Here is a 23,984-nt window from a genome sequence, read left to right as displayed (position 1 = left end):
ATAAACGGACTTGCGTCCACCTCATTAACACCGTTAAAAACAAATTAATAGGTAACTATTCCCTTTTTAAGCTAAAGAGGAAATAAGGCAAATTACCAACAACTACAATTCCAAGGGAGTAGTTCCCATGCGGCCAAACTTTTCCTATAAAGACAAAAAGGGTACTATCAAGTGCTAATTACTCCTTGGTTTTCTATTTTCTTGTTGACTTTTAGAAACAACCTTCGTTTCAAGCTTTTAGAAAAAAAACAAAACTAGCCTTCAACATGCCAACGTTTTTCACCTAACGGCTCCCTGCCTAACGGTTACTTTAACAGGCGGAATCACTGCTGCTTGTCTTAATCTTAGGTTTAAAACTGGGTTTTTTTCTTTCTTTCTGGTAAACAATAGACCGAAAACTTCAGAATTTTAGCAAGATAGGATGTAAATAACAGACAGATAGGTTTATTAAGATGTTATATAAACATAACTAACAAATTGATAAAACAGATGGGCATCTGATTTTAATTATTTAAATATAAATACATGCTAGAGATCCAGAGCCTCATTCTTAGGTAAACAGCAAAAGCTGCTTAGCTCTCCATAAGAATGAGCGGATACTTACTTGAAAACAGAAAGCATACTACTTAGGAAGGAAATAGCACACTGCTACTTGGCTTTCTTACTTCTTGAGAGAAGACTCTTCTGCTCAATTTTCTGATGCCTACAACTGAAGCCTAAGCTCCTTATATAGGGAGCGGAACTCAAACTAGAATTCAAATTCACAAAATGTACAGAACAACTCCGTGATTTCTGCTTTCCTGAGTGCTCCTGTTGGTGGAGGTCGGACGGGGAAAAGCAGATTCATTTAGGTGAAATGTTTTTCACCTTCTTCTTTTTGAAAAGCAAAAACGACCTTTGGGAAAAGTCCAAAAGTGCTTTCGGTGTTTTCTACACCTGCTGCTTCACATGTTCTCGTCTGTTTCTGAATTATGACCAAAGACAAAGGAGTTGTTATCTGTCTGGGCCATTCTGACTGTTGTTGCGTTATCCTCGACGTCTGTATCAACATACATTTTGTAGTGGTTGTCAGTTTCGAGTCTTTCTACCCACTGCATGCATGCCATTGTAGAGTCTATCTCTTTTCTGGTGAGAGATAGGAACATGTCACTGCTGACTACGTCAGGATGATCGTAAGCAGTGATAATTGTTTTTTCTCCTGTTGCCAGGAATGTATTGTTGACGTCTTCAGAGATGATATTCTTAATGTATTCTAGGGCCATGGCCTTCATCCATGGGATGCTTGAGTTTGGCTGGCCATTGTACCCAACACAGGCGGGCTGAAGATATTGTCTTTGAATAATTCTCACATAATGATACGGAGAAATATATTCAACCTCACCATTTGCCTTTTTGACCCATTCCGGAGGGGTGGATCTGAACTTCAAGCGAAGTGTACAGTCATTTTTTCTTATGTTTTTGATTGTGTTGACAAGGATTGGAGGCAAGCCTCTGAGATCATCATTAGTTTTAGTCCACAGATTATGGACAAAACCATTTTCAACAAGCCAAAGCTTGTGTTCTTGCGGATGTTCACTCTGAACATTTACCAGGTATCTTCCAACATAAGGTCCTGCAATGATGAAGAGGGTTGGAGGAACTCGATCTTCAGAATTATGGCTTCCTATCAGACAATGGAATTCATGCCAGTCTGATTCTTTGAGTGCTATGATAGGGATCCTAGCACTTTCAGGATCTTCTAAGAAGTGAATTTTTTCTTTCTTGACAACACTCTGCTGTGATTCTTTGAACTGTGGTCTTGCATTCTCGTAAAGTTCTTCAGCTAATGCAAAGAGGGCTGGAAACATTAGACCACTGCTTCTTTCCTGAAAGGCAAATAAAAGATTGTCCAGAATTGTCTTCTGGTGGTAAGCTAATCTCCTGCCAGTTCTGAACACAGGAGTCTCGAAAGTTCGAAGTTCATAATTGAAAACATTTATTACTTCAGTTGGAGTAGGTTTGCTTTTTGGCAAAGCAACAGCCGTCAATGGTCTTGATGAGCCTTTACCGTCTGCCGTTTGAGACGGGCTAGCCAATCCTTTACCCTGGGATTGATCAGTTGTGGCTAAGCCTTTTGGACTTAGCAGGAATCTCTTGAGGATTTTTTCTTTGGGATCCTCATTGGTTTCATGTTCTTTCCCAGCTCTTCTGCTTCTGGGATTGCGACCTTCATCGTTGTCGTCATTTCTCCTACTGAACATGGCTAATTCCCTTGTTAAGGCGTCTGGAAGATAGTTCTTGTTTCCTGCAATTAATTCAACAACATAATCATATTGGTTAAGGAATAATTGCCAGTTAGCTAGTCTTCCTCTATCAGCAGCTTTATCAAGTTTGAAATTTTTGAAATTCTTTACTCTGGCACAATCGGTGCGGACAGTAAAGGGTTTTCCAAGGAAAGCTGGAGAGTTTAAACTTGTTTTCTTAACAGCCAAAATTTCTTTTTCCCCTGTGGGATAATTCAGTTCTGCAGGGCTGAACTTGCCACTACAAAATTTACAGATCTTTTCAATGTTAGTTCCAGGCGCTTTCGCCAGAACCACACCAGACCAATAATTATCGCTTGCATCTGTTTGGAGGATAATTTCATCATTCTCTTCTGGTTGTTGAAGAGGAGGGAGGTTTTTGCAGAGATTTTTTATCTGCTTCACAATTTTTTCATCGTCTTCAGTGAAGTTCCATTTTCTTTTGGAACTTGTTTTAGGAGATAACATTGCTGTTAACCCTGATATTTTTGGGATAAAATCTCTCCCATAATTAATGACACCAAGGAATCTCTCTAGACTCTTAGCATCAGGAATTCTATCTGGGAATTTCCAGATCTTCTCAAGGATATGAGGTTGGAGTTTTATCACTCCATTTTTTATATTTATTCCTAGGAAATCAACTTCATCAAGAATAAAGAAGATTTTATTTTCACCTAGGATGATTCCATGCTGAACTATCAGCTTTACAACCTCGTGGAGGTGTTTCATGTGTTCTTCTCTGTTTTTGGAGAAGACAAGAATGTCATCTATGTAGACGACGCAAAACTCCGCAACATGCTTGAAGATATTATCCATTTTTCTCTGGAAGATTGAGGGAGCTTGCTTTAAACCAAAAGGCATCACTAACCATTCGTAATGTCCTTGTGGTGTTCCAAATGCAGTGAGAGGTACACTCTCAGGATGCATTTTGACCTGCCAGAAACCCAACTTTGCATCGAATTTTGAAAAAACTTTAGCTCCTCTGAGCTGGTTGATCAGTACTCTTACTTGAGCAATTTGATAACCGTCTTTGACAGTCTTTTTGTTGACATCTCTGTAGTCAATTACCATTCTAGCTTTTCCTCTTAGATTTTCTGCATGATTTCTCACGTAGAAAGCTGGAGCATGATGAGGGCTAGTGGACGGTTGAATTAATCTCTTGTTCAGGAGATCTTCAATGTCCTTTCTGAATTCTTTCTGGTCTTCCTCTTTGTACTGAGGAATGGCTTTGACATGACAGATAGCATTCATGTCATGTAATCTCAATTCATAGACCACTGGGTCTTTTTCCCAAAACTTCTGGGGGTCTACATCGATGTTTTGCTCGAGTAGTTTCTTGATTTTCTCAAGAGTGGGAATTTTCTGAGACTCAAGCTTATTCTGAAAGTGCTTGAGGTTATGCTCATGAATGAAACTAGAGCTTCTTCTTCTTCACTAGTTTCTTCTTCTTCTTCTTCAGAAGTTTCTTCAACGAGTAATACTTCTTGTTGTTTGATTTGGAGTATGGGTTCAAATTTGGGTTTGTAGAGGGTAAGATCACCACTATTCTGTTGCGATCTCTGGTATTGTGTAGTAAAGTTTGGACCTACAATACTTTTGGCCTGAGTAAGCCTATCAGCCCAGAACACCCGTTCTCATTTCCTGAAGCCTATTGCTTCTTCATCCTGAATAAATCTCTGTTGGAGAATGAAATCATTTCCCAACAAGAAATCTGCGCCTTGGCCTTCAGATTGCCAGACGTTGTGGATGATAAATGTTCCTCCACCAATGGTGATCTGAACATTTTTTGCTACTTTATTCATGGTGAGATGGCTTCCATCGAAAGTAACACCAGTAGCTGTTTTCTTTTCTTCTTTCCAGAGTTTTTCAGGAATTGCAAATCTTTTTGCAACTGTAAATCCTGATCCATTATCTACAAAGGCATGTAGATGATATTTTTTGTGATCAGGGAATTTTAGTCCAATCTCTATGTAGTTGCTGTATCTACTCGTAGAGACGACTTTTGATTGTTGAAGCTCATTTTCTTGAGCTTGTTCCTTAGGAATGAATGGCTTGCATTCTTCTGGAACAATTTCTGGTGGTTCGACCAGTTCAAAATTTAAATTTTCATCGGTTTTTTCTTCATCGATGATTTCTTCCTTCTTTTTTGAGGAAGATGGTTCCATAATTTTTTGGAACAAAGTTTCTACTTCTTTCTCTTTTTGTTCAGAGAAATATTATTCATATTCTTGTTCAACCAGTTGGCTGACAAGGCCATTCTTGGTTTTTCTTCTTGCTTCAGCTATGAAGCATTCTTTGTGATAAGTCTTTTTTGACTCTTCACAAAACATAGGGAGACCATTCTTTTCATGACATAAGCAGAAGTCACAAACGAATGTACCAGGGTTCACCTGATAAGAAGACATTAACGATTCTGTCTTGCTTTCTTCCCAGTTTTTGATTTTCAAAACATTCATTTGTCTAGATTCGAAGTACTCTACTTCAGAATCTGTCTCAGACTCAGAAGAATCTTCTTCTTCAGACCAGGCAGAGTAAACTGACATGTCGTCTTCTTCATCATCAGAATAGGCGATTTCGTAGCCTTTCATATTTGCAGATTCTACTATGAGCTCATATTCTTCAAAGAGAGCTTTAGTAGATCTTTTACCCTTTTCCGGGCATTCATTGGCATAGTGCCCTTCAGCTTTACATAACCAACATCTGCAAGCTTTCTTGCTGGGTTGTTGTTGTTTATGTTGATGACTATTCTTCTTTTTCTTGAAGAATTTCTTTTTTGGATCTTCATCCTGTTGTTTCTTGTAATTGGAACTTTTCTTGAATTTCCAATTTTTTCTCTGATTACTCTTTTTGAATTTTTTAGAGTAATACTTTCCTTTCTTTTTTTTGTAAAACTTAGATTCATGACATCCCCAGTTGGTTGGCACATCCAATATTCCATAACAAAAATTTTCAACTCCTTTGAGTTGTTTCTTGGCCATCTTAGCTCTAAGATTGGCTTTACATTGTTCTTTTAGTAATTGCCTGATTCTGTCTGCAATTCCTCCAACTGAAAATCTTTCAATTGGTTTTTCAGCTATGCTTTCTCTCACAGCTGTTCTCCATGGTTCAGGGAGTTTTTTGTGCAACAAGTTAACTAAATCAGTGTTCTCTAGCTCACCAATTGTACAGTAATATTCTTGAAATTCATTCAAGTATTCTTCAAAATATCTCATGTCACAGATTTTGAGAGCATAGATATTTGATTTGGCCGTTTCTTTAGCCTTTTCACTCAGATTTGAAAGATTTCCACAGAACTGATCGTACAGGGGTACTGCAAAATCATACGGAGATTTCGAAGCTTTGATGTCTTCCAGCCATTCTTTTCCTCTGGCTGTCTCTTTGAAAGAGAAATAATACCTTTTAGCTACTCCTGTGAGAGTAGTTTCAAAGTACATCTGAAGATCAGGGGCTTCAAATTTTCCAAGGGTAAGAGCAGATGCCATCATCAGACTATCTACCCATTGGTCAAGAGTTTTTCTCTTGTCTAGAGCTTTATCTAAATCTAGCCAGATACCATAGTTAGAAATTGGTACTCTGGGTATCTTATCTTCTGGGACAAACCTTTGAGAATTTCTTTCTCCATTTCTACCCGTAGGGGCTTTCTGTATAGGGAGTTTCACCTTTCCATTTTCTCTAGTGATGACAGTTTTGCAGCTTTCTCCTTCTTCCATTTCAACATCTTGGTAGGGAAGGAGTTTTCTTTCCTTTCCTGGATTGAAGTTTTTCATTTCCTCGATTAGTTTTTCTAATCGTTCAGGGTTTTCGCAGAGTTCTGCTTCTTCATAAAGATCATAGAGCTTTTGTGCTCTAAGCATATTAACTGGTCTGTTTAGATCAGCTTCTAGGTCTTCTTTAGTAATTGGCTCTTCAATAGTGGGTTTCGTGCCACTAGTACTAGTTTCTCTAGTGCTATAGCTTCTTCTGAGAAGATTTTTGTTTATCCTGATATTCTCAGGACAGACATCACTTTTTCTGTGATTGTCAAAATTTAGACTGATTTCTCCAGTCTTTCTGCTTTCATAAATTTTAGCTTTTGCACTTTCTGCTGGTAGCTTCGGACCAGATAACTTCCATTCAATAGGAAAAGTCACTTCATCCCAAGTAACTTTGTGAATTTGTTGTGAATGGTTCTTCTGGCTGGTGAGGAACCCAGTAGTTAGACCAGGGATATTTGATATCCTTGTCTTTGGCTCTACGGTGGTGCTCATCAATTTATAGTATATTCTGTATACTATCGCCAATTCTTGCATATCATTTTTCATAGATATGCCATCTGTCTTGACTCTCAGTCGGAGACAGTGGGCTGCATCTTTCAAGCTGGCAGAGAAATTTGGGAAGCAGTTGAAATATGCCACTTGGTTGCACAGAGATGCTTCAAGTGTTCCCAACAGACTAGCTTGAAAATCTGTTAGTCTATTGTCTTGTAAGACACATAGAACTGAACAGTTTATGCCTTCTCGAGCTAGAAGTTTTATGCCTACTTGGACTGCTCCAATATGCATAAATTGATAATTTTTTGATCTCGCTCTGGCAACTTCAGCAGGAGTGATCATCAAAAGATCTGTTTCTCCTGATGTGGAGGGGGTTGTGAATTCCAATAGTTTGAAATGATGGCTATCCATCAGGTCAAATGTTCCCCTTTTATAGATCTGTTTGAAATCTAGCTTTGGAATTGAGGAGTTTTTTACCTCATGCTCGATTTCGTTATATTCGAATTCTTCAGCATTTAGGAGTTGTACTCCTTTCTTTTTCCCGAAGATGCTCATCATGTTAACATCTCAAGTTTATTTCGGATTTTCATACCGAATACTAGTAGAACTAGTTGATGGATCTAGAAAAATCATATTTGGAACATGATTCTTTTCTGGTCTTTCTAATGGTTTGAATCCATTAGCTTTCTTTGTTTTTACTGTAGGCACTTTCTTGTCCTTCAGTATATTTTTCATTGAATCCAGCGTTTTTTGCTGTTCATTGATTTTTCTACTAACACTTGTTAGTTTTTCTTCTTCCGTTTTTGGAAGATCTTTGATATAATCCAATTTGTTTTCCAATTTTTCTAATTGGTGGAGTATATCAGGTAATTTTTCTAGATGGTTTTGACATCTAGATAATTCTTTCTGCAGGTTCTGATATTTTTCATCAGAGGATTTTAATAGAGAATTCAGTTTCTCTATTATTAAATCAGAAATTGTCCCCATAGGGGATTCCCCTGCTGAGCTCTTTGCAAACTCTGATATCAGTGATTTGCGGATCTAACCAATGCTCAAATAATCAAGAGGTTTTTGTTCCTCTTTAAGCATATATAAGAGACTTTCAATCTCTTCTTCTACTTTATAGATTCTTTCTTGGATTCTAAAGATGATATTCCAGTAATCTGGAGTTTCTCTTTTTAGATTTTCTCTAAGGTGTTTCAATTTTTTCAGTTTTTCTCTTTCTTTCTTTAATTCTTTGCTAGTGTTGTTACAGATAGCAACTAATTCAAGTCTATCAGCGATTGAAATGATGAATAGTAAAACGTACTGTTTACCTTTAGAAATAGAGGATGAATTCTAACAACTGCAGTTATAGTTAAACAAATAAATTCGAGATGGGCCCACCACGTTTCATCAAAGAAACAGAATAAAACATAAGAGATAGTAGGAACAAAATACACTTAGAATAAACAAAAGAGGAAATTTGAAAAAGAGTGGGGGTATAAAGGTCTCTTCATGACAAAGAGTGAGTTTTTGGTAAATAGTTTTCTGAAAATGTATCTAGTGGTAATTATCTAAATAAGTAAAGACATTTTTCTCTACAAGTCTCAAGTTCAAGTCTTCTACTACTCTCAATCTTCATGTGATCAGGACATTAGGTTAAAGGAGTTTTGCGATTAAAGTTCAAATCTCTCATTTTTTGACATCTAAATAAAATTATTATATAATTACGACTAAGACTCAGTTGATGAGATTTCAAAAGAATTTTTTTTATTACAATAGTAAATGAGATCTCAAGTTCACATCTCTCATTTTCTAAGATTAAAAGATAGGATTCACTTCAAAAAAAAAAAAAAAAAAGGATAAAGAACTTTGCGAGTGAATTACGCACATTTACCGACACTACACTATGATTTAGTTAATAATAGGTTGCAGTAATCAATTTTTACATTAAGATTTGTTGTGGTAAAGGGAGGGTGAGTGGTAAAAGTTTCGTTAGTATAAGACCTCTTAGTTGCCTCTAGGTTCCATTTTGCAATCTATATATCCCCCAAATATATCTGAAATGGCTGACAATGGTACTTGTTGGAAGCATTCCAAAGGCTTTTATGTATCTTATTGAATTGGTGAAGGGCACAAATCAGTGAAAGCCTGCGAGGATATGTAAGCACTAGTAAGTGATTTAAGTCTCAACCAGAGTCCCATACAAAGCATATCCAAACGCAAACGCATGGTTATTTACTAAATGTCAAGTGTTAACACCACTCAGAAAAGCCCCCAGTCAGAATGCTCGGAATTACTAAATCTGCTTTTGCTGCCACAATCACTCCGATGAGCATCAGAGTGCGGGCAACACATTATAAATCCCATAATTTTAGTTCAATACAGAAATTGCTTTTTAAGCAGTGTGAAAGTGGCCTTGAGATCCCTTCGTTTGAATGGGAACCTCAAGTGGTGCAATAACAACTAAAAAGAAAAGGGAACGGGGAATCTGGGAACAAATAAGAGAGCAAAGAAAACCAAACCCCCTCGCAGTAGTTCTCTAAATCTTGTCATTAAGGGTTACCACCAAATCATGAGCATCGTCTAAAAGCTTCCAAACATCCAGACAGCCAGCCATGCTATTGCACTCCCTCATGATCTCTTCCATGCTGCTGTACTTCTCTACTATCAGCTTCCTTCGCTGCAGCACACATGCCGCTATTGCATACAGCAAGAGATCGTCAGTGGGCGGGGCTCTCAGCCTCATCCTCCCCCAAGCAGACTTGGCAATTCCCGCCCTGATTGCAGCCTGATCTGCCCACATTACCTCCCAGAGGCAAAGTGTTTGCTCAAAGCTCAACTCCCTCCTGAAGAGAACCACTACCATTCTATACACAAAAAAGCAATCCTCTGCTTGAAGCTTCTCCAGGTGTCTATAGAGAGTAACATCTTTGCCCTTGATAATCTTAGAAATAATGCTAAGCTGCCTCCGAATCCCAGCCTCATCCAGCCGGAAGTTATGCCGAGCCTTTTTCATAAAACCCACAAAGCACCAGAAGGCTTCATCGTCCTCTTCCATCACTGAGATGATAGGAGTAAGTAGATCGCTCATCCCTTGGCAGTAACCAATTTCAGGATCATACAGAGCATAGGCTTCCAGGATTGCAACCAGGCGAGCAGCATGAAAAATCCTGCATGGCTCCAAGTGTTCATAATCCTTCATCCCGACATTCTCAGCTAATCGATGTGCCTTGATCTCTGAGACATCAGCCTGAGAGGGTGAATATATTATCCATTCATCATTTGCACGCACAGCATCGAGGCGGATGATTCTCTGCCATGTGGCATAATCTTCTGCTGTGTAGGATTTGCGCCTGTTTTCTGTATTGGAGACAGAGGAGTTTTCCTTAGCATTGTCATCAACACAATTCTCTTCAGTTCCTTCAGTAGTAAGTAAAGGTCGAGTGATATCAGCATCTTCAGATGAATCAGAATCAGTTGATTCTGTGTCACCTGCAGAGGCATCTTCACAGGTGACTCCACTCTTCTCACCATCTCCTTCGCATAATTCAGACATCTGAACAGCTTGATGGCTGGCAGCGTATTTTGTATCCTCGGGCAATTTGCTTCCTGCCTCAGTTGAAAATGATCCCCTGGAACTTGTAACATCCCCTGGGCCAGTGGAATCTACAACTTGACTAAACTCCCCACTGCCCTCATTGCTACTGTTTCCAGAAGTTTCTTTTAACTTAAAGCTCTTTTCGCTTTGTGTTAAAAGCCTCCGGCATTGTCTCCGCAAGTCCTCATATTCTCTTCTGAATTACAAATAGAAAAAAGAATGTTGACAAGGTGAGGAACGAAAACACACAGAAACAAGCAAGGAGAGGGGAGCTGACAGGGAACATGACATAGAAAAATTTAATCGGGATCACAAATGCACACATAGGAAGAGGACAAAGAACTGAATGACAATACCTTTTCTGAGTTTTTACAGATTCTCTTTCTTCCTTAGAACTGTTCACGTCATAGCTGTTGATCAAAAGAAATTCAATGTCAATATATCAGCAAAGATCAACCAGCAGTGAAAAAGGACAGCCAAAAATTTTGAGCTCATGAGAGAGAGAGAGAGAGAGAGCACATTTTGCGAAGTCCATTTTTCTCAGATACTACTACTACAGCATTAAGGTTCCACTTTTCTTTATACCAAACTAGAATTACGGTCCCAACTATTGGTACCCTCACAGCAACAAAACTAAGCTGGACAAGTAATGAAAAAGCACAATAAATTAATAATGCAAGTAGAAATTACCTATTATAACCAAATACCATTCACCTAATGCAGATTTCTATGACCAAATGCATGAGCATTAATCCTCTAAATTATAAATGAAATGGTTAAACATACTGTGGTTCTCCGTTGCTCCCTAGTATACCAAATCTTTGGCACTTACGAAATTCACAGGAACCAAGTTAAAACCAAAATGGTGATTATAAACCCATGTGCATGTATTCCCAAGCACTCAGAAAATACAAGATAGAACACAACAGATTAGACTAGATAATTTAACTGGTTGATAGATGAAAAGCCGATCATTATTCAAGATCAAAACCAGCAAAGATCCATAAATCAAGCATTCCACAGAACTAGAAAAAGTAGCAGTAACCAATTCTTAAAACATAGGTAAATCTTTCTCAAATAATCTGTCCAGAACACACAACAAAATCAAGTATCGGTAAAATACTTACACTCCAAGGAGGAAAGGCCACACTTCAGCTCGTATACTTGGATCAACACCCTGCATTGGAAAATAATTAATTAATATCCAATAGTTGTAGCACTTAAGTTACTAAATACTGAAAGCCAATTTTGACACTAAAAAGAGAATAGAAGAAAGAAAAAAGGTCAATCACATACTCCACTGCGAACTTTTTTTAAGAACTTGACACCACCATCAGTGAGTTTCCCTTCTGGTGTAAAGAAACTTTTCCATTGTTTAGGTAGAAGTGCGTGTTTTTTTCTCCTTCGCGACCAGGGTGATTTAAGACTGCCCCTGAGAAAACAGCAAAACAAAACATATTAGTTTTCACCTTTCACTAGGAGAGGATATTAAGACAAACACAACCAACAATCCAAAGTGGTATACAGAGCATGTGAGGTGCAATTCATCTATCGAAACAAGGCCCATTAGAAAAGCAGCAAGTACAACATTGCTACCACAGAGAGAGAACAAATTCGGACAATACAATTTTTATGACTAAACAGAATATCCATGATGAAGCATATGTTTATATGAATCAGAGACAATGAAATGGAATAAGGATTTCAGGAAACATTATAACACTGAATTTGACCACTTGTAATGCTTAATGCCAAGACACAGTTCAAGCTCATTCATGGAAAAGCAAAAACCAATAATGAGAATCTGAAGCCCACAAAGAGAGTATCAGAGGGAACCCTAGCGAAAACTAGCTGAAGAAGACATTTTTGGACACAAAGGAACTTCCAGATCGGGATCTAGGAGGGCAATACCAAACAAAAAAGATTAAAAGCTAAATAACTCTGTTGGCTGCTTAGAACATTTGGTAACCGAAACAAAAATCCGAGCTTTCCTTTCAAATCAATAAAAATTTGTAAATAAAGGGACGGAATTTAATGTTTGGGGAAGAAGACAGATGATGGAACAGTGAAAACTCACCGATCAGTGGAAACTGGTGAGGAAGACGAAGAAGCAACGACTAACAAAACCGATCGCAAATGAATCCACGACGACGATGACGGTGAGGACGAATTTGACGACGTCGGAGATGAAGTAGAAGAAGTGTGACTTCTTCTTAGGGCTCTCATTAAGGGTTTCTGTTCCGTAAGCATATCTCTATATATCTGTAATCTAATCTCTCTCTCTCTCTCTCTCTCTACCTATATCTCTCTGTATCTTAAGCTCTTAAACAATAATCTTAGGGTTTCCGGTTCACAACAAATTTGCGAGATTCGATTTTACCTAGAGTAGACGACAGTGGCGGCCAAGGCGATTCCGGCCATGGCCGTGACGGCGACGGCTAATCCGACATTGGAGGGAGCAGTCCAAGCCCAGAAGCCGGTTCCGGTTCCGCCGCCGCCGATAAGCGAGGCGCTCCTCCCGCCTCCGGTGCTGCTACCCTCCGCGAACACGATCCATTGCCGACGATCATCACCGCCGAGGGGCATCAATGAGGGAATCCGATGAGGCCTGGTCTCTCAGCTATTTACTGCTTCTTCTTCACAATCGCGATTGGGGTTCTCACTCCTTTAACCGAAACTGAAACCCTTTTTTGCTCCTAACTGCTTTTCTTTTCTCTCTTTCGCTCTCTTTCCATGAAAGGCAGAAATTATTAAAAAAATAAATAAATCGGATATTATTTTCGTTGGGATATTATCTCCATCTCTCTCTCTTTCAGGTGAGAGAGTGGGGAGGAGACTGGGAAGTGGGAATGTACATCGAACACTTGGGGAGGATCCGGATCCGGATCCGGATCCGGGTTCTACATATGTGACCAACCCGGCCCAATTGAAAACTACTACTACAGTAAAAAGAAATTCTTATTAAAATAAAATCGAGTGAGACAGGTTGCAACACAATACCGTCATTATGCGCATCGACACATATAAGTTCTGCAATTAAGGAAAATGTAAAAAACACATCGTTTTTTTCAAAGGAAATATGTCCATAATAGCAGACATTCATAAAATCCTCTTACATTCCAAACTTAGAATTTTTAATATCGCGGTAAATGCTTATAATCACTTTAACGTACAACAATATTTACGTAATTTAATTGTACATGATACGCTTTTAAGAAAAATTAATAATAAATTGAATTTAAAAACTCCTACTTATAGAAAAGAGATTGACATAATGAAATCAAGGGAAGTGTATGTGTTACATATTTACATTTTTTCTTTCCTCTCTTACTTTTCCGACATCATGCACAGCGACTGATCTGCATAAATTGCTATGTATCATTGAGGCGTGCCTCATTTACTCCCAGAAAAGCGCAAGTGAAAAAAATAAAAGGAAAGGCTTAACTACAAAAGTCAAAAGCCAAATCGGGGATTATCGCTATTAGTAAGGAATTGGGATAAAGATTAAGATGACAATTACTCACGTGCTATGAGCCTAATGGGGAGACAATTAGTGCCGGACCACATGCCATTACTTTTGTCCTAATGCCATTACAAAATGCCACATGAAGCATGGGATAGACTTTGGCAATGGAATCTTCATTTTCGACCAAAACAGATAAAGAATCTTAAACTAATCTCACTTTAATTAGCAATATTAAAAAATAACATCGAAGGGGATTTTTTTTTTTTTTGTGAAAATTAGAGTTTGGAACTCATTCATGCTGAATTTTTATTTTTTTTATTTTTTTTATCGGGGTGAAGTACCAAACCACATCAGTTACGTTAGCGAGTTAGTAACATATCCACCTAATCAATATTTGGACCGAGGTTTACAAGGGTATCCCAACAAAGTCAGACTGATCCCCCCTCACAGGCGCGAGAACCCGAAGACCCCTCAAACCTACTGGCTACAAGCTGGTGGAAGTTAGGATTCGAACGTTACACATAAGGGTCTCATACTAGGCTAATCGACCAACCACGCTGCAATTTAGTTTGTCAAAACAAGTCCAACGGGATCAAAATAATAAATGGTTGAAGTTCATCAAAATTATGAGGCATTACATATGCCTAAAGAGACGGACTCGGCTTCTCTGCTAGAGTTCATTTTGCTAGGATCTGCTTGGACTTCTCTCTCAGCTGGCCACGTGTTACTGGTTCAATCCAAGGGCTATAATGCTTACAACACAGAAAAACTGAACTTCACTAACAATCTCCAAATAGTTCTTTAACGTCAAGGGTTTTTCAAGTTTCCCTCCAACAATTTTCACCTTCTGCTAGTTCCCTCCAATCAAACCTTCTCTTCCTCAGTGCTGAAACGTCTTTATTCTTCACGATCACTTTTTTGTCTCAGTCCAAATTTCATTCATCTATAGGTGCTGGTACTTTGCTTTCATCATTCAGGTATATGTATCTAGCTCTATAGATTGATCTTATGGATCCTGATCTTTTCCCATTTAGCGTTTTTAGTTTTGGGTTTTGGTTCTTTGAAATCTCAGCCTTGTATCGATGGGTTTTGGTTCTATGTATATATGTTTAGCTAAGACATGATTCAATCATTCTTATTCTCTTGATCTGACTCAATGGTTTGTGATATCAGATTCTTCTATTTTTTTTTTTGTTTCAGAGCTAAAAACTGAACAGAGTAGTGAAAACAGAGTAGCATATAAACCAAACTTCATAGCATGATCCATTTTGCTTCTGAATTTGATTGGAATGTTAATACAGATTTTATATGTTATAGATTGAAAATCAATGATTGAATGGAGCCTATGGATAGAGATGACTCGACTAGTCCAGATTAAAAGCCAAGGAATGGTATGGAGTTTGACTCAGAAGAATTAGCATATGAGTTTTATAACATGTATGGGCGAAGAGTTGGGTTTAGTATTAGAAGACATACACATTACAAGAACAAGCATTAGTTTTCTGCAGTTTTAGCTTTCTGCAGTTTTATGTTTCTGCAGTTTTAGGTTTCTGCAGTTTTAGTTTTCTGCAGTTTTAATTTTCTGCAGTTTTAATTTTCTGCAGTTTAGTTTTCTGCAGCTTTAGTTTTTTCCAATTTTGTCCATCAGTTTGCCACTTTCTGCTCAATTTGTTGTGTATGTATAGGACTTTTGGTAACAAACTTTTGAGTTTCAATTTGATTCATATTCAGTAGCTTAACAAGGAGGCATACATGGCTGGTCATTTGCCAAAGTTAAGATAAAAAATGAAATTCTCATTCATCTAAATAATACTCTGCAGAATTTCTTCATACATAGAAACTTTTCATATTAATTCACTCCAAATTGGAGTCCTGCACAATCTTTTGATACATAGAAACTTAACAATTCACTTCAAATTGGAGTCATGGTCAAAAGTATAAGTTTACACCTTCACCAAAACCAACAGCCTTCAACAATAAAAAAGCTACTATTAGTTAACATCATCAGCTCCACTTCCATATCCTAACCAACATGTTGTGCTCTGATTTGCCAATTGCATCAACTTCTGAATTTCCATCGTGAGGGCAAGTTTTTAAATACTCCTCAGGAACAATCCCAGCGTGTTCAGAATGATCTAGCAATAGCTGATGTCAAGTTCCTTAATCATGGTGCACCGAAACTCTATGTCAGCGATGGATGCATCAGTCACATTCGGGCAGCACTTGATCGAAAGAACCTCAAGGTTTGGGCACCTAGAAAAATACAATTACAAGCACATATCACATTGGCATATATCTAACTCCAATTACCCACAACAGTCCATGAAAAGTTGAACTTAACAAACAACATTTGAAATGTACTGTTGGATCATAATTCATATACATATTTGTCTCCTAAAACATGGAAATTACTTGTTCTAAAGTCTAAATTTAATGTTGACTAATCCAATTTCATTATTTCCCTAATCTTGTACTTTTGCTTAACCTTTGTGTTTATTTATATATATTTATTATGTTTTCCTTATCATGCTAGAAAATGATGGAGAAAAATGGAAATGCACTAAAAATGTCAACTTTACACATTTTCCTATTCCGGCTAGGAGAAACCAAGCCAAGCAAGGAAGAAGGAGCGACCACCTGACCAAATGAACTTCAAATGAGCTGAAACATTCCAGATCCATTCTAGACATCCTAAGAAAAATTTCTTATGAAGAGTGCAAGAGCCAAATAGAAGTGGAAGGCCTTCAAACAGTCAGCCCAATTTTATGCAGAAGCAAAACTGGAAAACTGGACCTGTAAGAAGTCCAGCAGCGATTTCGGCCCAATGGCATGGAAATAAATTCTGAAAATTTGACACAATGATCTACACTCATGGTGGATCATTTCATATGAAGAAGTCACGGGAAAAATCTGAATTCTTGGTGGAGAATTAATTGAAGGAAAAATGAGTAGAAAGTGACTCAAACCTAACAAATTCCATTAGTGTTTAAATATTCAAACCTAACAAATTCCATCAATGTTTAAATGCTCAAACCTAACCCATCATCATTTGTTTAAAGCCAAATAGTTTTGCTTGGTAGCCTATAAATAGAGGCTACAACAAAGAAGAAAATCACCAATTCCTTCATCCATTACATCTTCTTTCTCTCTTCATCTCCTTCACAAAACCTCCATCTCCACCTCCCAAAATCCAAATTCATACTATCCATACTACTCTATCTCCTTCATCACCACCACCATTTCTTATCCTCTACCTCCATTAACACCATCACTACTACATCATTTCTCCACTCTCTTTTCTATCATCATTTTCTCCATCTAGGCCACCTATTCACACAATACATAATACAAGCTTCACTATCTTTTATCATCAAATCTTCAAGAGCAAGAAGGAGAGGGAATCACCACCACCACCATCACCACCAAGACGTGAGCTTGGGGACCATCCGACACACCACTAAGCCAACTCTATCCCTTTTACTCTAGATTATATTTTGGTGTTTAATTTGATTATGAAGTTAGTATATGTAATTATGAGTGAGTAGTACTTTGTTGGGGCTAGGGTTGAAAGCCCTAGCCAAACTTGTATGAATTGATGTTTTAATTTGCATTTGATGTTATTTATGATTTTCATCTTCATATGCTAATTCAAGAAGTGAATGCATTCATTCAAACTTAACTATTTTGAATGTGTTGTGTTTGTCATCTCATGAAAAAATGTTTAGGGAGTAGTTAACCTTGAACATTAATAGCATGATAGCATCCTCTATGTGCATGTGAAGGTTGTGAGTTAAAATCACCTAGATCTAGGATTGGTTTGCTTGCATGATTATCTAAACTCAAAGCTTTATGCATCTAGGAACAATGAATTGAGACTTAACTGGTAATAGGAATTGTTCTTAGGTAGTTAATTCTAGACTTATTGTGGGGGTGGTCAATAAATTTGACCCGGCAATCAAGGCAATTAAAGAGAAGTAATGACAACAGTAAATGCAACGGTTAATGTAGCTGTAAATGCGACGATAAATGCGACATTCAGTATGACAATCATGGCCGCCAATAAGTGACGGTTATTGCAGGAGTAAATACGGCCTTAATGGTGGCGTGCCGCTCAAGTCACTACGGCTTGCTGTGCAAGTTTACTTGCAGCCCACGCCGAGGTACACCTATAAATAGGCTGCTCGACGTCAAGGTAATGCATTGAATTCCAATTCACTCTACTCCACTACTAATAAACATACTGACTTAGGCATCGGAGAGTTTTCTGTAGGTACCCCCCATTCTCCTCGAGCTGACGGTCAAACTCCAGGTCAACGCTCGAGGTAAGCTTCTCGATCGTTCCCGGTCAGCTCCCGCTCCAGTCCGCATTCATTGGTGAGTCAAACTCCTCTACGGAATTTTTCGACACCAACAAGTGGCGCCGTCTGTGGGAAACACTTTTCCCTAAAAAGTGATGGCGGGAGCTGCCCCCGACGGGATTCCATTTCTGTCACTAAGGACTGGTAGTGATGAAATTCCTCCCCACCAGCCACCGAATGGGTCCATCCTGAGCCTCATCGGCGACCTGAACCTGCCTCCAACTGATGAGACGCAGCGGTTGAGGCAAGAGCTCGAGCAATTTCGGAAGGAAAAGCGGGACCACGAGGCCCGTCGTCGACGGAAACTTGAAAGGTTCCTACAACTTGACAGTGATTCGTCAGACGACGACGCCATCGGTGATCTCCACCAAACTAACAACGTGGTAGCAAGCGCGGGCGCCAGCGACATTATCGGGGGAATCTCTGGTGGACCCCTCGTCGAGGGGGTGGGGGGCACGTCTAATGGGGGGCAAAATGGCGGAGCCGGATTAGGACAATCCAAAAGGGCGCGCAACGAATCGTGGCGTGAGAAGATGGAAAAAATGATTGATGCATGCAAGCGTGCCGGCCCACGAGAGCTAGCGGCGGAAATCGCAAGGGACGTCGGTAAGTCTCCGTTTTCCGACGACATTCTTAATGCGGCAAAACCCCGCCGGTTTACCACGCCGGTATTCCAAAAATACGACGGAACGACCGACCCGGTGGACCATATCAAGGGGTACAAACAACAGATGTCCATCGAGACAACCGAAGAGAAATTAATGTTGTCACGCCCCGAATTTTGAATAATAAATTCAAATCCGAAACATGAATAAACAATTAATACAAATAACGTTCTGAATTTTTTTTTTCTCAGAAACAAACACACCACTCGCCACTCAACACAAAACTCGAAAACCTCGAGTTAATTATTACAATTCACTCTTACAAAGTAAAATCGTAAAGCTCTAAATGAGCATAACAAACCTCACAATATAATGCTGTAATTCACATAACACTACTCTAAGCAGCCCGATCACCGTCCTGGTTCTCCTGACCTGTAGGATTACCCGCTACACAATTTGAATAGTGTACCGGGAGTTGCAACAACACAAAACCCGGTAAGCTTTTTACAGCCAGTATGAGTAAACAAGAAAGAACTGTTGATTTTAAATTACAATTCTTATAACTCAACAACACAACCAACAATCTCAACATCCACGACGCAAACGTCAACCAATTCAATATCACCACTTTGGTCCTATCACACAACACTATCACCACTTTGGTCCCATCCCATAACACGTTAGAGCTCTAACTGCCTCGTTACCTCTGACACCTTGGCCTAGGGTCAAGCAACGGCAAAAATACTTCGGTTAACCCTATAACCGTCGCGCTTTGGACATCCCCGTCCTCAGCACCATATACTTCGGTTAATAATAAACCGTCGCGCTTTGGACATCCCCGTCCTCAGCACACAACTTCGGTTAATAATAAACCGTCGCACCTTGGACATCCCCGTCCTCAGTACACAAACACTCCGGTTATCCTTAACCGTCGAACTTCGGACACCTCATCCTCAGAATCCTACATTCTCTAACTCTATACATCCTCCAATGTAAATCATGAATATTAACAAGAACTCATCAATCATGTTCATCACATATAAATATGGTAAGTTACATGTCAATTCATGATAATTTAATCATCCCAATTCCACACTCTTCAATGTCACACCATTCACATATAATCACGTAAATATATATATACGTAATTATCCGCTCAGGGATAATCACTAATACCAACTATAGTTCACATGCAATAAACCGAGAAATTCATTTGTATAGTAAAAATCATTTTACTTACCCATGGACCGTAGTTGATCAAGTCCATATGATTTTAAAACAAATATTTATTTCATAAATATTTTCACGCAATTACGACAAAATAAGGTAATTAAATTTATTCGGTTCGTAATATGAACCACGTGAGGTTTACTCACCTCTAAATTCCCGCTGCGTCTTCTTAACAGCTCAAAATACAATTTCACGAATCGTCCGCCAAATCAAACCGTCGATCACCTAATCAAACATGAACTTAACTTAGCCAATAATCAAAAACATAATCAAACGACAATCCAACGGTCGGATTGAAATTACATGATGATCCAACGGTCGGATCCTCACGGATCGCCTTCCTAATCACTGTTTTGCATTTATACGAAGATCCAACGGTCGGATCTTCGCCCATGACCATACAAAGCCACTGGGACTGTCAGAAGATCATCATATCAAAACTACAAGTCCATCTGACGGTACTAACTTCACAGATCACAAATCTAACGATCGAAATCGATCTAAACTTAAAAATTCATAACTTAATCATACGATATCCAAAAATTGCGTATAATATATCGAAATGATCGTATTGAAATATAGAATCTGAAAATGTACAGAAACCATATTTTTGATCCCCGGAGGTGGCCGGAAAGGGCCGCCGGAGTTAGTGGCAGAGCCGCCGCCGACCACCACCAATGGTGTCGGGGCCGGGCTGCTCTTCTTCCTCTCATCATGCTTGACAACTTTCATAACTAGCACGAAGTCTGAAAATGACCGGAAGGGGTCGAAAATTACCTTGAACAGTATGAAGGTGGCCAGAATTTTCCAGAAACCGGCGAGAAACTGCAGAAAACGGCGAGCTCCAATTCGACGTAAAAACGTCAATTTAAGGCTTCGATTCCTTCTGAAGAGTTGTTAAGAAACTCAAGAAGAACTCACTGGTTCAAGAATCACAGAAAAATATGGTCTGTAGCTCGAGATATACCGATCGAAAGCTTCGGTGGTCGGAAAAATTCCAGAATTTTGCAAAATCCGGCAAGGCTTGATTTCGACGTCAAAACTTCAATTTCAGGCTTCGATTCCTTCTAGAGAGTTGTTAAGAAACTCAAGGTGAGTTTACCAGTTCAAGAATCACTCAAAACGATGCACTACAACTCGAGATATACCTATCAAAAGCTTCGGTGGTGGTGGAAAATTTCCAGAATCCGGCGAGCTCCGACGAACGTGAATCCGATCACTCCAGGTGCGATCCTTCTAGAATGATGATCAGAAGGTTGAGGCGAGTTCAGGGAGCTAAGGATCGTGAGTTTTGGTGGCCGGAGCTAGGAGAAAACCGGCGTTGACCGATTTTTGTTTCAAAGTTTGCGGCTCCGACTGCCGGATTTGAGGCCGTTCCGGTGGAAGTGATCACGTCTAGCAGGTAGGCGGCGTCGAGGCGAAGGCAAGGGAGGTGGTCTGGTGTCGATTGGTGGCCGGAGGAGGGAGAACTCGGCCGGAGAGCTTTGCTCTGTTTTTTTTTCTGGGCTCGGACGCGCGCAAGAGAGAGAGAGTTCGGTTTCCAGAAATGGAACTGAAATTATTTTTGGTAATTTCCAAAAATGGCAGCTTTATACTAAACTGGAAACTTTTTCAAAAAAATTATAACTAATTCATACGAACTCTGATTTTTGCATACCACATATGCACGAGATCGTATCGACGAGCTCTACAACTTTCATGAAGGAAGTTTTCCCCAATTATGAACGTATAAAAAGTCAACTCCTTTGACCTCCCCTAAAACGTTCAGTTTTCGAATAAAAATTGTTCGAACCAATTTCACCACTCCTCCAAGCTTCATACTTTCTCCCATGAGCACGAAATCATTTCTAAAATGTCCTCGGAAAAATAATTTAGATTTTTCGGGGTATTACAAATGTGCAAGATCTTCCCTTCCAGTCTCACGGGGCCGGCGTCGACATGGTTTCAGGATCTCAAGCCGCATTCCATACCGGATTTCGACTCATTGAGCCGCGCTTTCATTTCACAATACTTCTGCAATCGCAAGCAAAAGAAGGATATGGCGACTCTGTTCAGTACCAAGCAAAAGCCGGGAGAAAAGGTAGGGAAATTTTTTGAAAGGTTTACAGCTGAAATGCGCCATGTTAATTGTGATCCCCAATTCGCCGCGATCGCCTTCCGAGAAGGATTGCTTTTGGGGACGCCATTATGCGAAAGTTTGCTGCGTGATCCGCCAAGGGACATGGACGACATCATTACAAGGGTTCAGGGGGAGATCAGAATTGAAAAAGCCAAAGAAGCACGCGAAGCCCAACTCACTGCCGTTGTCACCTCGAGAGAAGTTGAATGGAATAACACAAAGAATGACATTCAGAGTGATAAAGGAGGGAAGCCTCAAGATTATCCCCTTGAAGAATGGTTTACGATTCACCCCGTGACCATATACAAAAGACACGGTCATGAAGGAATATTTGAAAAGCCGCCCCCCCAACCGGAGGCTAATGACGAGGTTGAAAGAAGTCGATATTGCCCGCTCCACGAGACAAGGGGGCACGGAATATATAAGTGTCAGGGAGTGCGACCAGCAATCGTTACAGCAATGAAGGCTGGTAAACTCCTTCAGTATAAAATAAATTAAGGCAATCACAGGGTTCATGGAAAAGTCCACGCGCCGAAATTCATCTCAAGTAATGGAGAAGGTACGATAATATGGTGACTTCGTTTTGATCTAAAGATGGCACAACTCGTAAAACTCAGGTAAGAAAAATAAAAGAGTTTAAGTGATTTTTGCGCGTGTTGATATCTCATTCGAGAGACTATTGAAATTATGTATTTTGTATTTCTTACGTGAATAATATCACTGGGACTGGTTCCTCGAGTAGGACAGTCCTATTAATATGTATGACTGGTTCCTCGAGTAGGACAGTTGCATTCAATTTGTAGAAACTGGTTCCTCGAGTAGGACAGTTGATTTGATTCGTAGGAGTTGGTTCCTCGAGCAGGACAGTTGCCTAAATGGTTCGGAACTGGTTTCTCGAGTAGGACAGTTGATTTGATTCGCAGGAGCTGGTTCCTCGAGCAGGACAGTTGCCTTAATGGTTCGAAACTGGTTCCTCGAGTAGGTCAGTTGTTTTGATTCGTATGAGCTGGTTCCTCGAGCAGGACAGTTGCCTAAATTGTTCGGAACTGGTTCCTCGAGTAGGACAGTTACGTTTGATTCATAGGAGCTGGTTCCTCGAGTAGGACAGTTGCCTTAATGGTTCGACACTGGTTCCTCGAGTAGGACAGTACTAGTTGATTTATAGGAGCTGGTTCCTTGAGTAGGACAGTTACCTTAATGCTTCGGGTAGGATGACGTGCCTCACCCTCGCTGCAGGCGGGGGTGGGATGAAGGACCACACCCTCGCTGCAGGCGAGGGTGGGATGGCGTGCCTCGCCCCTCGCCGAGGGTGGGGGTGGGATGATGGACCACACCCTCGCTGCAGGCGAGGGTGGGATGGCGTGCCTCGCCCCTCGCTGAGGGCGGGGGTGGGATGATGGACCACACCCTCGCTGCAGGCGGGGGTGGGATGGCGTGCCTCGCCCCTCGCCGAGGGCGGGGGTGGGATGATGGACCACACCCTCGCTGCAGGCGGGGGTGGGATGGCGTGACAAATTTTAATCATGCAGGATATAAGGTGTGTAACCATTGCGTGGCGGATAGACTCGCCATCACGGTTTGGTTTCCCTTCTTCTATTGTTTTGCACAGCTCCATGCCTCGAATATTTTACTCTCGTTTTGTTTTTCTTTCTGAGCGTCTGCGAGCACAGACAAGAAAAACAAGGGGGTGGGATGATGGACCACACCCTCTCTGCAGGCGGGGGTGGGATGATGGACCACATCCTCGCTGCAGGCGGGGGTGGGATGGCGTGCCCGCCCCTCGCCGAGGGCGGGGGTGGGATGATGGACCACACCCTCGCTACAGGTGAGGGTGGGATGGCGTGCCTCGCCCCTCGCCGAGGGCGGGGGTGGGATGATGGACCACACCCTCGCTACAGGCGAGGGTGGGATGGCGTGCCTCGCCCCTCGCCGAGGGCGGGGGTGGGATGATGGACCACACCCTCGCTGCAGGCGGGGGTGGGATGGCGTGACAAATTTTAATCATGCAGGATATAAGGTGTGTAACCATTGCGTGGCGGATAGACTCGCCATCACGGTTTGGTTTCCCTTCTTCTATTGTTTTGCACAGCT

General features: G+C 40.3%; 1 protein-coding gene and 1 long non-coding RNA gene across 3 annotated transcripts; both read right to left on the bottom strand.

The window, feature by feature from the left end:
- Positions 1–8,725: 8,725 nt before the first annotated feature.
- Positions 8,726–12,940, bottom strand: LOC133742953 (rab GTPase-activating protein 22). Of its 2 annotated transcripts, none has more exons than XM_062170680.1 (5): positions 12,496–12,940; positions 11,412–11,547; positions 11,243–11,292; positions 10,472–10,525; positions 8,726–10,311 (listed from the first exon to the last, which is right to left on the bottom strand). In XM_062170680.1, the coding sequence occupies exons 1-5, from the start codon at positions 12,699–12,701 to the stop codon at positions 9,057–9,059; spliced, it is 1,701 nt and encodes a 566-aa protein (XP_062026664.1). In that variant the 5' UTR covers positions 12,702–12,940; the 3' UTR covers positions 8,726–9,056. The 2 variants fall into 2 exon arrangements, with proteins under 2 accessions (XP_062026664.1, XP_062026665.1); XM_062170681.1 differs by having other exon boundaries at positions 12,193–12,637.
- Positions 12,941–18,690: 5,750 nt separating this feature from the next.
- On the bottom strand, positions 18,691–21,321 carry LOC133746523 (uncharacterized). Its single transcript, XR_009864210.1, has 4 exons — positions 20,923–21,321; positions 20,552–20,841; positions 19,921–19,999; positions 18,691–18,991 (listed from the first exon to the last, which is right to left on the bottom strand). It is a non-coding gene; the product is annotated as an uncharacterized LOC133746523 (long non-coding RNA).
- Between the last annotated feature and the right edge of the window lie 2,663 nt (positions 21,322–23,984).

This window comes from Rosa rugosa, chromosome 4, assembly GCF_958449725.1.
Source record: "Rosa rugosa chromosome 4, drRosRugo1.1, whole genome shotgun sequence".
Lineage (NCBI taxonomy): Eukaryota > Viridiplantae > Streptophyta > Magnoliopsida > Rosales > Rosaceae > Rosa > Rosa rugosa.
The sequence above is the reverse complement of the archived record's forward strand: the minus strand, read 5'-3'. Positions and strand labels throughout refer to the sequence as shown.

What these genes read in the sequence shown, in the direction of transcription:
- LOC133742953 (XM_062170680.1), bottom strand. Translation starts at nt 12,701, where the DNA reads ATGCCCCTCGGCGGTGATGATCGTCGGCAATGGATCGTGTTCGCGGAG. An exon ending in GCCACTGTCGTCTACTCTAG is followed by an intron (nt 11,548 to 12,495) that starts GTAAAATCGAAT and finishes CTGTTTTCTCAG; the next exon opens with GGGCAGTCTTAAATCACCCT. An exon ending in TAAAAAAAGTTCGCAGTGGA is followed by an intron (nt 11,293 to 11,411) that starts GTATGTGATTGA and finishes TTTCCAATGCAG; the next exon opens with GGTGTTGATCCAAGTATACG.